Raw genomic sequence first — 22,072 nt, forward strand, 5'->3', positions numbered from 1 at the left:
CTACCTGAGTAGCCTAGTGATCCAGCTGGCCCAACAGAATGTAATAGTTTCTCAGGACTGTATAGTGCCGTGTTGATCTTAATGCTGATCATTGTTGAAGGAAGACCTGAGAGTATAATTTTTACTACTTTTGTGTGACCACTGAAATTCAGATATCACTGTGATATATTTCTGCATGTTTCTCTGTAGCTAGTGATATGTTTTCAGAAATACAAAATCATTCTCAGAGTATGGCCCACAAAGGGCAGAAGAGAAACATGCATGAAATTGAAGTTCAGGAACACAAAGTATTTCTTGCTGCGCTTACTAGGATATCTTCAAAACCATTATCAGCAGACATTTGATTATTTCTTAAAATAATTAAATACTGACTTTATCTTTTAAAGCCTCAGCTATTGATGCATTATTTTCAGACTTTCTGGCCACGTGCTGATGTCACTGGCAGTTTAAACAGTTTCATGGATTTTGCAAACAGTACAGAACAGTGATGCCATTATTAGGGGTAGTAGTTGTTTCGAAGTCTCAGATGCAGTGGTGAAGAGGGTCACAGTTGATGACATTTGGCAGTTCTTTTCAGCTGTAGGCAATGGTGCTGATAATCAGCACATCCAGTTAGTTCAAATACCTTTCATGCTTTATAATTAACAAGCAAAATTATAACTGAATAGATTACTGCCTGGCATCTAATTGTCCATACTCTTTTTGTCTTGAAAGGTCCTTAATAACCATATGGAAAAGCAATGTACATTCTTATTGTGTAGATTTTGTCTGCAATACAATACATTTTATTGTATAGATTTTTTTTCCAAAAAAATAATGTCATATTTATTTGAGCAAAAATGTTATATTTTTTATTTTCTTTCAATGGACTGTAACTTATGAAATGTCATTTTCTATTGTAAAAAACATCAACAAAATTGTTTAAACGACCAAGATGTTGTCACAGGGGAGAGTGGAAGGTTTTAGGACACTTAAAGAATCATCACCAAAGATATTAGATAAAGTGATTTTAATGAGAATTTGTAAAAAGCGCGATTTAACAGAGTTCGAATGGCAAATTTTACTCTATTACTTACTACAAAGGAGCAATTGGGGCAGAACTGGGCTAAAATGGTTTATACAGAGATTGTGAGTGTGCAGGGGTAGAGGGAAAAGGGTAAAGGGAAAAGCGTAAGGAAGATCCTCCCATTGAGTCTCAAGGTTCAGAGTGGACCCCCTTGCTTTCTAAACTCCTTCTCAGAGAGGAGTCTAGGTGCAGCTGGATCCAGTCCTAGTCCCAGACTTGCTCAACGGTTTGTGTCTAAAGGAATCTGGTACAGAGATTTCAATGGTAATGATTCAATGTGGTGTTACATGCTCTGTGCAACTTTGGGATAGCAGCAATTAAGGTTTAACACTATTATGGTATATCACAAGATTAGATTATAAGATTCTCTTAACAGTAATTAAGAATCAATAATCTATTATAATTGATACAGTGTTTCAGTTAAAGATTCAAAAAAGTTACTTAAATTATATATATACACACAGAAACAGATATATACATAGAAATAGAGATAGATATAGAGGTTAAGCTATATGTAAGATATTTTCTTTTCTGTAGATCATAAATTTTGGAATCCAGTAATCTTTGAAAGTCTTGTGAAATTTAAATTTAGTGAATTACTCACTATATTTAAAAACACAGTAATAGTGAATTACTCACTCTTGCCCTTCGTCAGCATCTGTCGGTGGACGGTCTAAATTATCTCACGAGTCAAGCCTGGACGTCGCGGAAGCAGCCCTGAGAGGCATCCTAACACGGGGAGATGCAGGGTCACAGCCTGCTGTGATCCCAGAGAGCTCGAAGGGCCTCACTCAGGATTGGTATTTATAGGATCGCAAGGTGCTTGACTTTGGTCAGTGTTTTTTTTTAAGATGACCATAATTCTTGTTAGGTTGTCTTGGCACCGTTCAGAGCGGGAGATGCTCCAGTGCAGGAGGAGTTTGGGCACATTTCTCAGCCAACAGGAGTCAGGTACGGTTGGGGAGCGCCCAGTTGTCCCAGCTCGTTTTTTTTGTCCATTTCCTGGGCAACAGGAGTTACTGATGCGTTTAGAGGATGCCTAATCGGACTAACTCACTGTCCTTTTGCCTAGGACAGGGAGGTACCAGGTCATCTCAACTTAGTGCACCAGCAAGCAGGATCAGGGAGTGCCTGATTGCCTCAGACTGCTCACCGCATCTGCAGGCAGGATCAGAGAGTGCCTGAATGACTCAGCCCACTCTGTTCCCTGATTAATGTTGGCTGGTCCTGACATTATAATGCGGCCGGGTAGGAGGGGGAGAGTCTGCACCACCACAGATGTCTGGTTGATGAGTGTTAGCATTCCCTTCCTCTTCAAAGGACCAAGTAGTTGGTTTAGACAGAACCAAAGTGGGGATGAAATTCTGGCTGTACTGAATTCAGCAAGAATTTTACTACTGATTTCAATATGATGAGAATTCCTCTAAATGTCAGAAAATATGGCAGGATCCTCATCATACCCTAATATCATAAGAAGTTTGTTTAAAAATATAGCATGTCTTTGTTAGTAATATTAGCTTTGTTCTGTGTACAAACGGTGCTGATTTGTGCCTGCTGTAAGCAGCTCCTTTCAAAAACTTTTGTACTTGCCAAATAGCCATGCAGGTAGACTGCATGCAGGTGGACCGCAGTCCCACGCAGATAGATGGCAGCTAGAAAAGAAGCATTTCCTAAAATATGTCATGATACCCAGACTGATCCCTCATGGTGCTTGGTTTGGATCTGGTGTTGTTTAACATCACAGAGCACCTCAGTTTACTCTGTGTATTAAAGATTCTCTGTAACACACCCATCTTATGTGAGGACTGCAGACACACAAAGATGACTTGATGGTTTGCTTTGGAGCTGGGTCTCTCTGAGAATGGCCATTTCTTATTTCTAGTTTGCACCAGATGAGTTGATGGCTGTACAGATAACATCTATATCTCTGAGAGCTGAGAGAAACAGAAAGTTGGGTGTCTCAGTGGAGACTTGGACATGTTTTAGGAACTTAAGAACAGCTGGTTAATGTTAAACTAGCATTGTATTTTGTATTCAGTGTATTTGTACTCTTTTGTTTCTAGTTTTATGTCTAAAAGCATGAACTGAAATTTTATTTTAAAATCTGTGGGTATTTTTATTGCATGTGCCTTGGATTGAGGCCACAAGGAGAGAAACCAGATTAGTTTTACTAACTGTATAGATTCATATCTGACTTTAGAAATCCCTTGTGCACAAGTAATTGAAAACCAAGCAAATGCTTGACATACTGTTGTCACTCTTACATGCTTCCATAATCCACACGGACCCTGTCTTGTCAGGGGCTAAGTTTTGAGAAGTTGGTTCCAGTATTTGTAGTCTGTATACAGTTTATGAAAAGAAAATGACTGGAGACACTGCCTGTTTACTTGGCTGAAGGAAACAGGAGGGTCTCATAAATAGTGATACAGAATTTTATCACTATCCTGTTGTATTGGCTAAGAGCAGTTTCTTAATAGGGTTTGCAACTTTTGCTTCATAAGTTCACCTTTATGGGATAACAAATAGATAGTGAATAGATTTCAGGAGGATCTTGATCAAGCAGATTTTCTGTCCTTGTACTTTCATAAAAATAAAGGCTGTCCTTGAAACATGAAATCTGCAGATAGTGAAAAATGATCAGGTTCTGTATTACTTACCCATTTAAATCCTGTGAACTGAAGACTTACCTCTGAGCCATGGATCAAGCAGGAGGAGAAGTCATGCCATGAAAATATTGCTTTTTCCACAGCACCTATGAATAGCTGCTCTTGGAGACAAGACATAAGGCTTGGTAGAGCTGGATCTGTCCATAAGCAGCCATTCTTATGCACAGCTCTGCAGCCACTGACTTGTCATTCTTAATAATGGGATGTTACTGTTCTCCTGCATTTGCTGTAGTCAAAATTTTTTTCTGTCTCTTTTTCCTGTCTAGTAAGCTTGTCCTCCCTGCAAAGGAGGTTAATGGAGTACATTCACTTGCAGTTTTACAATCCTTTTTGTAGTTTTTCTTCCTTTTGCACGTGTTCTGGTTGAAGCCTGGTTTTCCTCTCTGATGGGCTCAAATGGTAATATATACCATAGTTCTTCTTCAGCTACTACAGTGTTCCCAAGGAACACCGTGCATTTCCTAGATGCCATAGGAGCTGTATAGATATTGGAAGAATGCACTGAGCCATTTAGAGACCAAACATTCATCTCAAGAAAAGAAATGCCGTCAATTCTTCTGGAGAAAGTTTATAGATTTCTGAAATCTTAAGTGGCAATGTTATAACTGAATTTCCTCAACATTGTATTTGGTGTTATTCCAAATGGCAAAAGCTACAAAGTCCCTTATGGCCCTGCACATTGATTTCACTGAGTGCTTTGATTTTGTTAAACTTATACAGGGTCATTAAAGAGTTTAGGAGAGTTATTCAATGCAGCTGGTCAAATGGCAAATGTCTTTTGCTTCTTCCCTTGTAGTCTTTGTTCAATTTGAATGGAAAGGCTATATAGGTGAAGAACTTCCTATTTTGTTGCTCATTGACAGTATATGTTAGAGCAGAAAAGCATAGTTTAAGCTTTCCAAAAAGCTCATGGAGTTGCTAGGTTCAGCTGGATATCTGTATTGTGTCTACATGCATGGACCCTGATCTGTAATGGGAGAACAGCAACCCTGGTGTTAGAATCCACTCTGTTCATGCAAAATCTGTATTATCTCAGTATATTAGTCAGTAGAATAGGTTGAAAAAACTGAATATTTTGATGAAAAAAAGGAAAGTTTTATTGGTGGAAATTTTTCCCTTTTTCATTAATTCTGTTGATAATTTTATTTTGAAAGAAGGGTGTCAACCTCCGGAAGTCTTGTTGTTTCTTCTTCTGTAGAAAGTTGAAAGCTTTACTAAGGGTAAACTTACACATATTTATTTAATAACTGCTTTATGATGAAGTAGTTTGTTAGGATACTCAGTTCATCTTCGGCATTGCAGTTCAATATCTCCCCTGAAGAAAGGGGTTAAATCTGTTCCTTAAACTAAGAGAACACCAAAAATGTATTTCTTTTCTAAATGTTGTCATGCCTTGCAAAAAAGTTCAGTGACCATTAACAGGCTCTGGAGCCATTTCTTCTTATACTGAACATGACATGGTCTCTATTTCTGGGCTGCAAATTTTGGATGAAGGAATACATGAGAGCACATAAGGGTATATTGGCACTGTCAAATAATGTAGGTCATTGATTTGTTTCCTTGGCTCTTGTCCTTGGTTATCCACACTATTAGTTCACTGCCAGACTCTCTGCTGAGTTAAAGTAGCTATTCCCCCTTCAGATGTACTTCTGGGAATAGTTTTCTCCATGGACGACTTCTTGCAGACTATATAAATGAAAAAGCAGCAGATTTATAGTCCTTTAACTTGCGAAGTCTCGCAATGGTATCATGTCAGACACTGTACGCTCCAACATTTTCACACACCCACATGCCTCACTAGTGCATGCTTTTCATATCCTTCTTTCTTATTTATAAAACAGCACTTTGAACAAGTTTCCCCTTCCTTTCCAAAAATAATGGTTGTAATTCAGTAGGATCACTGTTGGTAATGCAGGATTTTTTGATTTATAAGATGTATAGGAATAACCACATTAGAAATTACCAAGACTAAATAAATTCTTGTCTCTATGAATATTCATATGCATCTCATACACATTCTCTGATCTACATCAGACATTCATGAACAATCCATTTGGTGTTCAGTGCCTACACTAGCAAAACATAATTGCACTTTGCTAACATATTTCATCTATGCCTGTAAACATTTCAGATATTTGTACCCTAATATCTTTTCAAAATCATTACTTTCTTCATTTCTTCTTCAACTTTTGATTAGTGAATTTATGTGGAGACACAGCTGCAGATTACATTTACTTAACTAGAGTTCTGTTTTCAGTGAGGTGGTGGTACAGTGTAGTAGAGTTTTTGCATCTCAGTGCACGTGATTCCTGTGCCAGGGGGAGTAGGTCCTGATATATGTTACTGATATAGTGGATTGACTGCCATAGTTTGCTTCATTAGTAGAGAAAGAGCTTGTCTACTTCGATGGCCTCACTTTAGGAAAGACACAAATAATTAGCTAAATTGGAGTGATTCCACCCTCTCAGTCCTCACTGAGAGGTCTACAGGCAACTGTGCTCTTTAATGCACACTTTTAAGTGATTAATGTTAGTGATTAAGCATTCAAGAAGGACACACAAGCAAATTGTTAGGGCAAGAACAAAGTGATTTAAAGCATCAGATCACAATCTAAGTACTAAGAGAACAAAACTGCTGCAATGCCAGCCTTAAATCTGTCAGACTTTAGTGGGATACAATGTGATGTAAAATACCTTTATGCCAGACACTTGCAGAACAGAGTTTAGTTAATTTCTATTATCTGGTGATTGTTCAGCCCAGTGTTCAATTCTGCTGTCCTTCCCTGCAAGAGGAAAGCTGCAAACCAGTAGACAGTCCTGCCAAGGCACAATGGTAATTTTCTCTCGCAATAGAAAGAAAGGTTCATCAGTCTCTTCCAGGTTCTGTACACAGAAATTACCTGGTGTGGTAGACCTTTGAAGCCTCTTCTCAGCACAGAACATTTCTGATTTCAGAAAATGTCTAATGTGAAATAGTGAAATAATATGTAAATATTTTTAAGTTTTCTTTATAAAGAGCATTGTTCAGTGATCTTTTTATCCTTGTCTACTAGGTTTCAAGACTTTTTATGTCAAATGCAAAAATGTCTTTGCGGGACCGTGTCAATCTTGTTCTTGAAAGGAGGAAAATGTCCTGACTTTGTACGAGAGCTGTGTAATAATTTCAGGAATCCTTGAAACTCAGTTCTAAAAACTACCTCACCTTTAGGGTATGGTTGGCTGGAAGGATTTCACCACTAAGAAAATTGCTGTTCTGTCCCTATTTGATACTTTCCATATCTTGTATTATGTGAAATAGTGGATTCAATTGAATATATGAAAATCACAGAGTCACAGAATGTTAGCAATTGGAAGGGACCTCGAAAGATCATCTAGTCCAATCCCCCTGCCACAGCGGGATTACCTAGACCATATCACACAGGAACACATCCAGGCGGGTTTTGAATGTCTCCAGAGAAGGAGACTCCACAACCTCTCTGGGCAGCCTGTTCCAGTGTTCGGTCACCCTCACCGTAAAGAAGTTTTTCCTCATATTTATGTGGAACCTGCTGTGTTCCAGCTTGCACCCATTGCCCCTTATCCTGTCAATGGATGTCACTGAGAAGAGCCTGGCTCCATCCTCATGACACTTGCCCTTTCCATATTTATAAACATTAATGAGGTCACCCCTCAGTCTCCTCTTCTCCAAGCTAAAGAGACCCAGCTCCCTCAGCCTCTCCTCATAAGGGAGATGTTCCACTCCCTTAATCATCTTCGTGGCTCTGCGCTGGACTCTCTCTAGCAGTTCCCTGTCCTTCTTGAACTGAGGGGCCCAGAACTGGACACAATATTCCAGGTGTGGCCTCACCAGGGCAGAGTAGAGGGGGAGGAGAACCTCTCTTGACCTGCTAACCACACCCCTTCTAATACACCCCAGGATGCCATTGGCCTTCTTGGCCACAAGGGCACATTGCTGCCTCATGGTCGTCCTGCTGTCCACGAGGACCCCCAAATCCCTTTCCCCTACGCTGCTCTCCAACAGGTCTGTCCCCAACTTGTACTGGTACATGGGGCTGTTCTTGCCCAGATGCAGGACTCTACACTTGCCCTTGTTATATTTCATTAAATTTCTCCCTGCCCAACTCTCCAGCCTGTCTAGGTCTCTCTGAATGGCTGCGCAGCCTTCCAGTGTGTCAGCCACTCCTCCCAGTTTTGTGTTATCAGCGAACTTGCTGACAGTGCACTCTATTCCCTCATCCAAGTCATTAATGAATATATTGAATAGTACTGGTCCCAGTACCGACCCTTGAGGGACTCTGCTAGACACAGGCCTCCAACTGGACTCTGTCCCATTGACCACCACTCTCTGGCTTCTTTCCTTCAGCCAGTTCACAATCCATCTCACTACTCGATCATTCAGACCACACTTCCTCAGTTTAGCTGCAAGGATGCTGTGGGAGACCGTGTCAAACGCTTTACTTAAATCAAGATAGACCACATCCACAGCTTTACTATCTATCATCTATCCACCGGGTTATGTCCTCATAAAAGGCTATCAAGTTGGTTAAGCATGACTTCCCCTTGGTGAAGCCATGTTGAGTGCCCCTAATGATCCCCCTATCCTTGATGTGCCTAGAGACAGCACCAAGGACAAGTTGTTCCATTACCTTTGCAGGGATGGAGGTGAGGCTGACTGGTCTACAGTTACCCGGGTCCTCCTTCTTGCCCTTTTTGAAGACTGGAGTAACATTTGCTTTCCTGCAGTCCTCAGGCACCTCTCCCGTTGCCCACGACTTAGCAAAGATGATGGAGAGTGGCCTAGCAATGACTTCCGCCAGCTCCCTCAGCACCCGCGCGTGCATCCCATCAGGGCCCATGGATTTGGGGATGTCTAGGTTGCTGAATTGGTCCAAAATACTTGGGAATGAAAAGATCTTGGAATATAGCACGTTACAGTGCAGTGTCTCCTTGCTATCTTTTTTTGCTGACTATCTAGCTTCGTAAGTATGCAGTTTACAGATTAATAATATCATTTTCATCCTCAGAAATTAATAGTTCAGAATAACAGAGCATGATGAGAAACAATAACCAACAGTAAAGGTTAGCAGCAGTTAGCAAAGGAAGCCATGCATATATTGAGTGTCCTCCAGAACATAAATTAACAAATTCCACAATAGGTCTGTGATATTGCTGACAGATTAAGGAATTACTATTGTCTTATTTAATTGCAATGTTTTAGTAAGTTTACATATTTTAAGTTGAAAATAATATCTTAGCACATATATTCTGTATGTTGTGGTTACTACTATTTTTCCTGTACTCAGAAGTGGACGTTATATTTAAATGTGAAGTCTTTAAAACTGAGAGGACACAAAAAGATCAGATTTATTTTAAGAAAATGCAATTTAATTGAAACCATTTTGAATTTTATGAAACATTAATCATGAGCAGAATGTCTGTATGGAACGTTAGTTTGAGGCAGTAAGAATAAGCAGCTGCAGTTCCCTGATATGTTATCTGCAACATTTATATTAATTATCTCATAACATAGACTAACTGAAGTAGAAAATTCATTATGTTTAGTTAAATAGTAAGGAAATCAGAATGCTTTTATTTGTTAATTTCAAGGTATCTCCCTGAAATCATAGGCCCTAGAGGTAGCAGATGGCTAATAAACTTCATGAGTTTATAAAAATAGAAATATACATATGAAGTTTTTCAATTTACAGCCTTTTTTTAAAAAAAAAAAGTTCTGATTATACATATGGGACTGTGAAATGATGACTGAAATGGCTGTCCCGTCCCATAGTTACAAGTTTGAAGGGCTTTTTGTCTTTCTGCCAAATTTACTGGTTTTTGCAACCACATTTCTTTTTGCCATATGTTATTCTTCCCATTTGTGACAGTGATGATACAGAGCTAGAAATGCTGCTGTATATTGCAGGAATTTTAAGGCCATTTGCATACAGTTTTAATTCTGGTGTTTTAGACATTTAGAGTTAGCTAAATGGGGGACTAGCCCTTAATCTGGAGCCAGGAGTTCTCAGTTCGAGCAGTCGGTTCCTCAGGGCTAAATTCATAAACCTGTGCAGAATGGCAGCCTTGCAGAGTACTGATGCTGAGTCGGTACACTTTATAGAATGTTCCAGTTTACTTCAATAGATACTGTCTTTAAAGGCAGCACTGGATTCTAATGGCAGTATTAGGGTTACTATATTTTCACACAGGGCACTCTGGAAGAGAAGTACATTTATATGCATATACTGGATGCGCAGTTAAAGAGCGCATCTCAGATGCGTAAGGTTTACTGCGCAAGCATATAGTAGTACATGAACGGTAGGTAATGCATTGAAAGGGCATCAGACTACATAAGCATCAGCTGTGGACTGCTCTAAATAATCCTTCTCACAGGTGAGTTGGAATTGCCACTGTAACCAGGCTTCTGGATGTCTAGCAATCCTGGACAGATGCGTGCAATCCTCAAGTTACAGAATGAGAAGATGCTCTTGTACTTTACAGGGAAAACAGTATAGAGTTATGAGTTAGTAGATAGTAGTATATTGTTCCTCTCAAAGAGGGGTAGTCTTTCATGTAGTGAGGAACCTTCACGTGAATGGCATGATGATCACAGGACATGAATGACTGGACGCTGCTCTGAGCAACCTGATGTAATTACACCTGCTTTTAGCAGAGGGTGAGACTGAATGACTTCTGGAGTTCCCTTCCAACATAAATTATTCTGTGATTCTGTGATCATATGCAGTGATTCCAACACAGAAAAAGTTGGGATGATCAGAAGTCTTGCTTTAGCGCACACTGTTAAGTTGCCCATTTTACATGGAGTAATTCCTAGTCTGCTGCAGGAGGTGGTTGATGTGTAGCCTGTTCTTCAAATCGTTCATATGCTCTCTGTGTATTTACTACTTGGTTATTTTATTATATATATGAATTTATGAATATAGTTGGGCTAGATTGCACGAGATGTATGTGCTGGGGATGATCTTCTGCAGTTCTGGTAGTAGGGGATGTGTATCTTTAAACACATGATAGAGTTGTGTGGGAAGCACAACCACAAAATGTGATAGTGGAATATCACGTTGTGTCTTGGAAGTGTGCCTTCTGGCAGGGCAAGGTACTTCATATCTCACTCAAACAAAGCCTTAATCTTTCTCCTGCAACTTAATCCCATGGACTGGGATTAAATCAGGGTTTTCAGGCTAACTGGCCATTAGTGGATTTGGGAATGGAAGTGTCGTATTATGTTATATAAAGACTTTAGGAATATTTTGGCTGTGGGGCACAAAAGAAGACAGATCAATGGGCAGGTTTCTACACTTCAATTACAGTTAAACTGTGCTAATAATTTCTTCAGGTTTGTATAGCTTCCTTCACAATTGTCAGGCCTTTTGCTCATAGAATTGAATATTGAACTGAGGTCCGCTGCTGGAAAAGTAGGTGAAAGTATCTCTTCCTGAAGTAAACAGAGACACAGGTTCTATCTACAGCCTTGTGGTCCCATATATTACTGTGAATGATGCTGCATAGTGTGGGGCGTGTTTATAGCTTCTTTTTTTTTTCTAAATCACTTTTTGACCCTTCACTTAACAAAAGCTACTCCTTAATAAAATGATATTTCAGTGTGCTTATTACATTAATATCGTAATGATTTAAACTTGTTAAACTACTGATAATTTTATATATATGTGTCTGTGTGTTTGTACAAAAAGTATAAACTGTTAAAATAACTCATTTTCTGTTATGTCAGAAAGCTAAGACTGGTTTAAATATGTTAGGGAATTCAATCCATTATGCTAGTCCCAAAATACGTTCTGCATGTCGTTATAGCTTTCAGTAGCACTATTTTTACTTCTTCATCAATTAGCTTGAGTTGAAAGGCACTGAAAGAACACATACTGATTAGCATTTTCAAATATTCTACTTCCAATCAGTAAATTATATTCAAATGCCAACACAAATTGTAACATTTACTGTATATGAAAACAAATTGAACAGTTAGTTCCACCTAACATTTAAATAATATTTATTATGAAGTTGTTTCTGGATTGGGTACCTGTAAGTTTTCAGATCCCTTCATTTTTTGCATAGCTGTATATGTTGGTTTTAAAAGACAGTCAGTTTCCAGTAACCTTTGAGCTAGTGACTTCATTTTACCCCATACTAATTCTCTTAATGGCTCCTAGAATTGATTGTAATAGCAGGAATGCCTTGCATCGGCATTAGCCAAAAACAGAAGTACTTCTTGGCAGGTTCCTGAGTGGATTCATGTGATTTAATATGCATTTTTTGATTACTGTCTAACCTTCTACAACCTTTACTGTCTGTCTTTCGCCATTAAAGATTCATCTCACAGTCTATCCAGTGAAATAATAGTCTGAATAGATCTGAATTACCTCATCTTGACCTATTTTAAATCAGTGCAGACTAATGTGTACAATAATTTCAGCAGCATGTATCTTTAGAAGCTTATCACCGGGACAAAAAGTCCCTAAACATATTCTAGAATGCCTCAACCCATTCATTAATATAACTAAAAATTCATTAATTTTTCATCATATAACATAACCCTGAGCAAGCACGTTTCAATGGCAAATAGCATTCTAGTGAATGGAGTGTTAGGCTGATCCTCTCTGTTACAGAATACATATGGTCTATTCACATAAATCCATGTGAATTAAGGTGGAGTGCTGAGGCAGATATGTACTGAGACAGGATATGGATCAGAAACAAAGCCAAATGTAGACATTTTCAGTACATATACCTGAAATTTTTTATGACTTAAAGATTTTACTTAAGCATAACTCAGGCTTATGTTGCGCAGCCCAGCTCCTCTGAAAAAAAAAAGTGTTTGTGATAATGTCTGAATACTGTTCTCCGCTTCTTATAACTTTCTGAAAGCTACTTTTTAGCCTGAAATCTTTTACATCTGTTCTGTGTTCATCTGAATGTTCTTGGAAAGTTGAACAAAACTTACTGATAAGTTTCTGTGTGAATGGGAATCAAATTGTTTATTTTACTAATTTAAGGGTTATATTGCTACTTCTTTCCTTTTTACGTGTCAAAATAGGAACAGAAATTTGAAGTGTGATAAGTTGTCACGGTTTAAAGCTGGGCCAGCTATTAAACCGATGGCAGATGCTCTCTATGAACCCTGCCCACCCCCTGCAGAAGGGGAAGGAAAAGAGAAAAGAGAGAGAGACTTAAGGGTTGGAAAGTTAAAACAGTTTTAATAGACTATGATAATGAAAAAGAGTATAATAATAATAATGGAAATAATTAAATATAATTAAATATATACAAAACCAAGATCGAGCTCCCCCGGTGTCGGTCACGTCACCCCCGGCACTGCAGGGCAGGCTCCAGGAAGGCCCAGGCTGGGCCCCGCGGCGGACAGGAACTGGATTCAGGGATGCACGGATCAGGATCGGGGGCAGCAGGAAAATGGACAGAGTCCTCTTCAGACACCGGCCATAGCAGAAGGGGGCGAGAAGAGAGAAGAAGGGCGAGACCCTCGTGATCTCCCCGCTTTATACCGAGAATGACGTGTATGGGATGGAATACCTTCATTGGTCAATTTTGGGTCACCTGCCCTGTCCGCTCCTCCCTGCAGGTGCGACCCCCCTTCGGCTCCTAACTCGTAATTAGTGAGGAATTTAGCAGTGACCTTGGTTTCTCTAAGAATAAGTACAGCAAGAGCCTTTCTGCATAACATCCCTACCGGTGCCTCAGCGATAGCTATAAACTTCGAGCGTTATCAGTCCTGGAAGCAGACACTGTCTGCAAAACATGCAGTTAGTTTCAGAAAGTGCAGTTACTTAGAAGAGACTTAGCTGAAAGGAAAAATCACTGAAGGAAAATTGGTTCTGTTTTAGGCCAAAACAGGACATAAGTGCTTTTAGAAAAAACTTTTATATAGTTGAAGTTCTTTGACATTCAAAATCTTATCTTTAACATGTGGAAGATGTTAGACACGATTTTATACTTTTTTAATAACCCATGTGATAAGGATCTTAAGTTTATCTGTGTATGTATGGCTGACGTGATACATGGAACATGAAAAGGGATTCTTTCTACAGTCTGAGGCCCTCAGTTTACTCAGAATGTACAAATATTGCCTTAGTCATTTTTGGCCACAGTATAGAAATATGACTTTATTATGAAACAAAAAGGAAGGGAAAATTCTATAGTAATATAATATATTAAGAAGTAACGTGGAATCTGTGTACTAATTTGATATAGAAATGCTCAAAGAGCTGATAACAAATAAAGCTAATATCTGAGCACCACCATTTTTTATTCTTTGAATGACCTATCAAATTCTGTTATTTTCCAGCAATTTCAGTCATATATGTTCATGGGCACTGATAGATGTGGCAAAAATCAATGGACTTTTTAGCATTACTTCTATATATGCAGCATTTTTCTTTTGCTAGACTTAATGTGGGAGCAATTAGTCTCTACTCACATTTTGTGTGGGCAGAAATATCTCGTTACCAAAAAATTGCCTGTCCATAGTGATTCAGGTACGATGAAGCCATTTCTGACTGTCCTCTAAGTATCCATTTTTTCATAAATGAATTTACTAACTAAAAACCTATGAAAAAATGGAGGTAGGTTTCTCTAACTTTTGATCAACTCTGCTTTCATTATGCTTATTAAATAAGACAGTTACATATTTATCACATATATTCTTTTGATGATGAATTGGCTGTTAAGTAATCTGAACTTTGCATATTTTCTTTTATCGTCTTTTCTTTCTTTTGTGCTATGAAAGTCAGATGCTTCCTACCTTTTAAAGTTTAAGCAGAGAATATTTTAATTTCCAAATAATTTTCAAATAATTTCAGACAGGAATTGTATTACTTGCTGTCTAGTTCACCGAAATTGTAAGACATTTTATAAAGTAAACAATCTTAGCGTAGGCTGATGCACAATGTAACACCATTGTGCTCTGGTCAGTCTACTACTGTACAAGCCCAGTTCACAGTATTGGTGAAAGAAGGAAGAGACTGGGGCAGCAAGCTGCAGCAGGAGCAGGATCCTAGCCCGAGTAGCCCATCCCACAGTTTCTCTGGAGATATCTCTGCTACTCCCATGGAAGAGATAAGGGAGTGAACCAGAAGTAGTGCCAGTGTCAACTACTTTCCTGGAACGGTAATCTGTGTGTACCTGAGACAGAGATGGGAATGAGAACAGAAAGCTGCTACATCCTGTCCCAAACCTACTTCTTACAGTGGCTGCACGTTATCCAGACATTGGCCCCTTCCTTTTCCAGGGCAGGAAACAGAGCAAATTGAGAGGAGAAGCAGAAAGCACAGGATTTTTTTAGGAAGGGTGAGAAAAGGAAAGGAGGGCTTATCCAAAAGTCTCAAAACAGTGAATCCTCCCTGCATCTCATTTAACCGTGCTTAACATTAAAGCTGAAAAGCCCATTACCACCTCCCAAAAGTTCTTGTGCTACTTCCCAGACTTACTTGCCCCCAATTCTTTTCTTTTATCACCAAAAATACTTTCTTCCTGAAAAGAGATTTTTTTAAAATTGGACTTTTTGCAAGATGATAAGACTTGAGACAGCTCTGTTTAGCAGATTGATAGAGAAACATAGGCAATTTTAGGCCATATTTATTATTCAATAGTCTATTTGAAGTCTTCACTACATATATAAGTTTTTAAGGCAAAATTGCCCCCTGGACTATACCTGAGTATGGTACTTGCCCTGTAAGCTAGAAATTGTGCTGTCTGCATAACTTGAGAATGCCTGCTCAATGTGCCGCTTATGCTTGTTGCAGGGTGGTGTGTAGTCTGGTCAGATTGATCCAACTAAAAAAAAATGTTAAAGTTTGAATCAACATTGAAACAAGCGATATTCATGGTGTATTAGTTATGGTAGCCCCTATTCTTATGAATAAGTTCAAACCATAGTTGTAAAGCACAATTGTACAAAAAAGCTGTTAAAAGTATAACATTGATCTTGAATTGTCCTGGAATTTGATTTTAGCTATTCATGCATACCATACAAAAACATTTTAATGGCAATTTGTACATATAATATTAGACATATTCAGTTTCGTAATTTACTATGCATACATATGACAGCTATAGAGCAGCCTCCATATTATTTTCCTAATGTACAAACATGCAAAAAAGGTAAAACACAATTTCTGGTTTTGTGTGTTTATAGCTTAACATGGAAGCTGGGTTCATTCAAGGTGGACTGTTTCATGTACTGTGTTAATACTAATTGGATTTATTTGGAGTGTCTTTGAAATATCAATCATAGTATATTTAGAAGTACAATATTTGAAGCAGTAAATATATTAACGTTCAGCCCCAAACCTGAAAATACTATGATTTTAGAACTTTTCTAATTCATATAAATATCTAATTGTAATGAAGAAAATGTTATGCAAATTTAATGTTAAGAAGTTGACTTTCTAGATGCCACATGAATTGCTACTTACATAAAAGATACTGTGAGCACCATTGTGTGTGAAGAAAGAAGTGTATGTGGTTTTTCTGTCAAGTTTTGGCACACATGCTTGGGTTGAGATAGAGCCAAACTCGGGTTTTGCTACATGATTTACCTTTGGGAACTCTCAAAATATTCAGTCTTTTCATCTGAGAAAATTTCTGTGTCAAGCCACGAGTCCTCAGTTGCACGGTGTTACCTGATGGGGCAATGAGTGCAGCCTTTCTGCCACTGTTGTGGCTTAAGTAGTCCAAGCATCTTGTACCTAGTAACTTATGAAATGGGAGGTCTTGGCCCAAAGGTGCTCAAATGCTAATCTCTAATTATAGAAATGGCTGTACTACTTTAAGGATCTATTTGCCACTACTAATGCCCTTTGTTCTTGCATATTTATGTAAATCTCTTTTTTGCTTTTTCATTTTCCAGTATAAAATAACATGTTGTAATAAGGTCTCTTTTTTTAATATATATATATATATATGTATATATGTTAGTTCTCGTGTCAGGATAGTGCTGGCTTTTTTTTCCCAGTAATCACAATATTAAAAAATGAATTATTTTCATCAGATTCTTTTATGTTACTGAAATGCTTCAAACAATATAATATAACAGAATATTTAGAGAGGACCACATGCAAGAGTAACATGGAAGTGAATGAATGCTGACGTCAGATGATAGGGAATTAACCTTAAGTAGCCCCAACCAAACCACTTAACAAGAACCATAAAATGAAAAATATATTTGTAATTTTTTTTTCTTCTCCTATTCTGCTATTTTAATGTTAGGATAGCTAGATCTTGAAAAACATTCTGGAACATATGTTTCAGTATTCTGAAATCTGAAACTCAAATTTCTTAATGGAAAATTCCAAAATAGAGAAGAATTAAAAAAAAAGGGGAAGGGAGTGAGGAGGTGGGAACCAGAAAACAAAATTCCAGAGTATTTTACTTTCTAGCAGTCAAAAATAAATTGCATGATTAGTTGTTATTTAACCAAGTCAAAATTTTAACGTATTTTAAGCATCCTGTGGAAATGAAATGATTGATAGAAAGTTTCATGGCAAGAATTCTAATTTGATGGCCAGTTCTACCATTTAAAACTTTTTCTGAGATGCTAGTAAATGAACTAAGTGTTCTTTGATAAAAAACTGTGATACTCAAATGTTGAAATATGAGACATTGTTATTAACCCATGCTTTAAATCCTTGCTGAGAACACAGTTTGTCCATTTAAATTATTGTGTGGATTAGTGTAGTTCTGCTGCATCTCTCGTGTGTATTTCACATACAGAAGACATCTGCGTTTACTTCAAGTATTAGAAATGTCGTGAACTAAAAATTCACTGTGCATTTAAACTAATAATACAATAAATGTAATTACCTACCGTGTTTGAGAGGTGACTCCAGCATTTCAGTAGCTATTGGGTGTAAAATAGGCAAATGACAGTTTTAATCAGTTTGGTTTGCATTGCTTTGATTTTTGGAGATGATCTATTCCCAAGATAAAGTTATCAAAATCATGAAAACGAACTAAAAATTATTATTATTTTCTCATTCTTTGTTTTGAGGTAAAAATCATAATTTAAATTGTCAAGCAGAGTTTGGGAAAAAGGTTATAAGAAGTTGGAAGTTGGAAGAATGCCCCTTATCTGAAATCTGATATGGGAAGTGTCTGATGCCCAAAATGTGCCACATGTACCTTCCATTTTGAAAGGCATGCAATTCACAAGAGCACAGAAAATGTCGTTTTATGTCATATTGTGCATGATAGTGGCTAGTACTAGATGCTGAAACAGCAAGCTCTGTCTTATAGCTAAAAGCCAAAGAGGCAGTGTCTCCTTTTCTTAGTGCTTTGTTTTTACAGCTTAATGAGCTTAGGAGATGGTTAGCTTCAGTGGGTCTATTTGACTGCTTCTACAGAAAGGAGGAATTCATACATTCTCTCCATCATGCAGCTGCCATGTGCATCTTCCTGTTAATGTTATTCAGTCTAAGCTTTTACTTGTAGCTGGCACTTCCTCATGCTCTCCCTTTTTTTTTAATATATATATATACACATATATATATGTATATATGTGTGTGTCTGTGCCTCTAAATGAGCTTATATGCTGGCTCTGAGTAGGTCACCTAAGCACCAGAGGTTAATCACAGTGCAGACAAGTTAGAAGCGGATGAAAATAGCCAGGTCAGTGCACCACATTAATGGAGATGTGTTGTTTCTGGGACCTGTAGTGGTATTACACAATGTTGTGCAGGGTAGATAAATCAAAGCGGTTAGATGGCAGGTCAGGTCCCCCTACTGATTGTGCTGTACTCCATACCCTTTGGTTCAATTCTAAGTCTTTCTGTTAAACCAAGGGAGGGTAGTTAGAGAAGGGAACAATATTACGCTATTTCATCTGTAATGGGAGGGAAATTAAAGAGGGGCAGGGTGTCCCAAGTTAATATCTGATTCTTTATGCTGACCTGTCAGCTTGTGCAAGGATTGGTAAAGGAAAACATTGTTGTAGAAATCCCACAAGTTTGAATTATGATGTGTAGTCTTGGCTTAGTAGACCGTTTTCATCTAGTGGTTGCAATATGACATTTTTTAGTGTACATGCCCATATATCATGAACATTTTTTCCCCAGTTCCGTATTGAATTATCAGAGAAAAAATCATTCCATTACACAAGAGAAAAGCACAATACAAGTTTTATTAAAATATCAGTTCATAGTATATGCAAATATATGCATAGATTATACCTAAGTCGTTCATGGAGAAAATCAAAGTCTCAAGAGAGACCTCAGCAAAGAATGGATAAACAAATGCTTAGATGCCTGCTGTTGTACAGGCATTGATAGTTGTTGACATAATGACATGTTTCAGTCTTACTCTAAAATACAAATAGGTGTTTCACGCTGTTGTTCAATTTAATACAGTGTGCTGAAGGCTATGTCACCACATATTATGGATTGCTACATAATAAAGGAAAAGTAGGCTGAACTGGAGATTTATTTTCAAGAGCGTCACTGTGAAGCTCTGCTAACTTAGATATGAGCTCCTCAGATTGTAGCTTAGTCGGTTACTGGTAGACCTGGAAAACGATCCTGATTTGGAAGTAGTAACTGTTGACAAGGGCAGTAGAAGGTATTTTGTTACTCAGGGAAGCATACATCCAGTGCCATTTCTGCTGCTGCCTTCTGCATTTGTCACCTTCCAGATCCTGTTATTTCTCTCATCTTCTCCCAGCTTCTCTCAAAAACATGAAATGGGAAAACAGTTCTGAAAGGGATATCTGCTTGCCCCAAGCACACATTTTCTTTATCTTCTCCAGCAGCTTAATAGTGGAGGTGAACAAGCCTCCTCACTGCACATCTCTATTATCTGCGTCTGTGCTGGCCTCAGTACTACCAGTACTGTGTAACACTTCAGCCAGTCTGCTACTAATCTGCTGCTCTTGGTGCTACAGATGCTCTCTTTGGTCTTGCGTGGTTTTTCTGTGTTTGCTCTTTCTGGTCAAAGAAGCCATCCTTTCCATCACAAAGCTGCTCTACTGCTGCCTGTTTGCAGTTAGGTGCTCATGAATGTTGGCTTGGAAAACTGCATTCAATCGAATAAGCTTTCTGGACACTCTTGATGCACTTTCTCTGTCAACCGTGTTTTCTTTTTTCACGCTTCAGCGTAGGAAAGCAAATTGAGTGCTCCTGCATTATCTGCTTAAGTCACATCAGTGACCTGTGCTGGTAGGGCTTTCTTTACTATTTGCCTTAATGATCATAGAAATGAAACTCTGAAAGGCTGTCGTGGGTCTCTCTGCCATACAGCCTCATCTACAGTAAGATGTGAAAATATCTGTGCTACAACTGTTTATAGTAGTTTGCAGTAGTTTGCAAAGTATGTTTTTAATTTCTAGATATATATAATTTCTTTATATGCAAGGCATTTTTTTCTGAGGACCTTAATTGGGTTTTCAAGGCATACCTAAGTAATGAAACTGAACTTCATGAGTTAAAGAAAGCTGTGAAACATATATATGTTATTTTATGTTTTTTTAGTGTAGTTGAAAAGCAACCAGGAGAAAAAAAAAATAAACAGCTCTGCATTTTGTTTTTCAGTGTGCAGTGACCTGGAATTCAGGGAGGTTGCAAACAGATTGAGAGATTGGTTTAAGGCACTTCATGAAAGTGGAATTCAGAACAAGAAGACTAGGATTGTTCAAAGGCCTGAAAGAACCAGTAAGAGATTTCTACTTGTCTCATTTGATGTTCTCTTTGATACTCTTCTATACTTTTGTATTTCCATTGCTAAGACTTGCCTTATTCTCATGTGCTTTAAATAGGCATGTGTACAAAACCATAACTTTGTGCTTTTCTAAAGTTAATTTCTTATTTATGGCTTAGCACTGATACATGATGTTCACTTTAAACTTCCAACATTATTTGGCAGGACTCTTGCTTGTAAGAATGTATGGCAGCTACCATTCACAGCGCTTTCATTTGTGCATGCTATCAAATTGTCTATTTGATAAGAGCTTGATAATTAGCTGCTGTATAAGGAGACAGAAGAAACAAGTAGGGATTTTGAGCAACCTTTCCATAGAGAAAAGTGAGTTGCTGAATGACTAGCTCTAAGAAATAATGTACAGGAGCTGTAATTACGTGTGACCTGTCATTGCTAGTTGATGCCATGGTAGTTACTGGTACAGAAAACCACATGGAAAAGCAGCTTGTAAGTGAAAAGGAATTTTCAAGGATATCCTTCAAACTGGGAAAGACTGAGGAGTACTAATGAAGTGGAAACAGTAGGGGGCATAATTTGTTTTTAACCCCATCAAATACTTAAATAGCTTTTTTTGTTGTGGGAAGTAGTAAAGTCTTAAAATGTAGTTATCAAAGGGCTTATCTAAAATAGCAATTGAAGTGTGCAATAATAGTTTCAAGAGTGATCTCCTACTGTGAAGGTGAGTCAAATTAGATTTCATAAGCCATAAAATTCTACCTTTCATTAATATGAAGAGCAAACTATGAATTCCTCCAGCATATGTTTCACAGAACTTGGCCACCACTGACTGCTTACCTTAGTTCCTTCGTTATTAACTTTTTAAGTATTTGGGATTTTTTTTAGCTTTTGTTTGTCTGCTATTTGTAGCATTACTTTTTTTTTCCCCCCCAAGAAATCCATTTATTTCATTTAACTGGAAATGTCATTTCTTTGTGTGTTTTTTGCATGCTAAGGAAATAGGAATAATTTTGTAAAACACAATGAATTAAAGATGATTCTGCATTATCTGGAAATACTTCTCTTAACATTGAGGAAAAATGTTTCTGAGGTGGTAATACAGTAACGTTACTTTTTATTGATATTGAAAAAAAAACACATTTAACAACATACATTTCCAGTTTACATTCTGATTGGTTCCCATAATTGCCATGTGATCTGCTTCTCATCCAGTAATGAAAACAACAGAACTACAAAGTGTGTGACTCTTAAGTTAGCATTTCTTGTATAGTAATAAATAAAATGTATGTAATAATATAGCTAGTGTTAGCACATCACTCAGTTAAAGGTCAGGTGAAGCATTGCGTTACGGTCCTGTGTATCGCTGAATACTCACTTTGTTGAGGGTAATACATTGAATATGTAAGGTCAAAAATGCAGCACAGCTGTTTCGAAGCCTGATAATACAATAAAAGTTCTAAAAGAATTTTGGGCAATGATAAAAGAAGCGACTGTACAGCTATTAAGTACTAGGGCATACATAAATAAAAAGTCAGTGTTTCAGGTAATTGGGTTCTATGTAATACAGGAATGTGAAGTTCGTAATTAATACATTGAATACATTGAAGTTCTTAGAGTATTTTTCCCTTAGACATTTTCCTTGGCCTTTTTTCCTT

At 37.9% G+C, this 22,072-nt stretch overlaps 1 protein-coding gene across 1 annotated transcript in view; it reads left to right on the forward strand.

Moving 5' to 3' along the window:
- SPOCK3 (SPARC (osteonectin), cwcv and kazal like domains proteoglycan 3) overlaps positions 1–22,072 on the forward strand; it is a 245,831-nt gene that overhangs the window by 202,766 nt on the left and 20,993 nt on the right. Inside the window, exon 9 of the mRNA XM_068403290.1 lies at positions 20,294–20,413. Coding sequence (XP_068259391.1) covers positions 20,294–20,413 — 120 coding nt within the window. The remainder of the gene's footprint in view (positions 1–20,293; positions 20,414–22,072) is intronic.

The sequence above is a fragment of the Nyctibius grandis genome, chromosome 6 (assembly GCF_013368605.1).
Source record: "Nyctibius grandis isolate bNycGra1 chromosome 6, bNycGra1.pri, whole genome shotgun sequence".
Taxonomy (NCBI): Eukaryota; Metazoa; Chordata; class Aves; order Nyctibiiformes; family Nyctibiidae; genus Nyctibius; species Nyctibius grandis.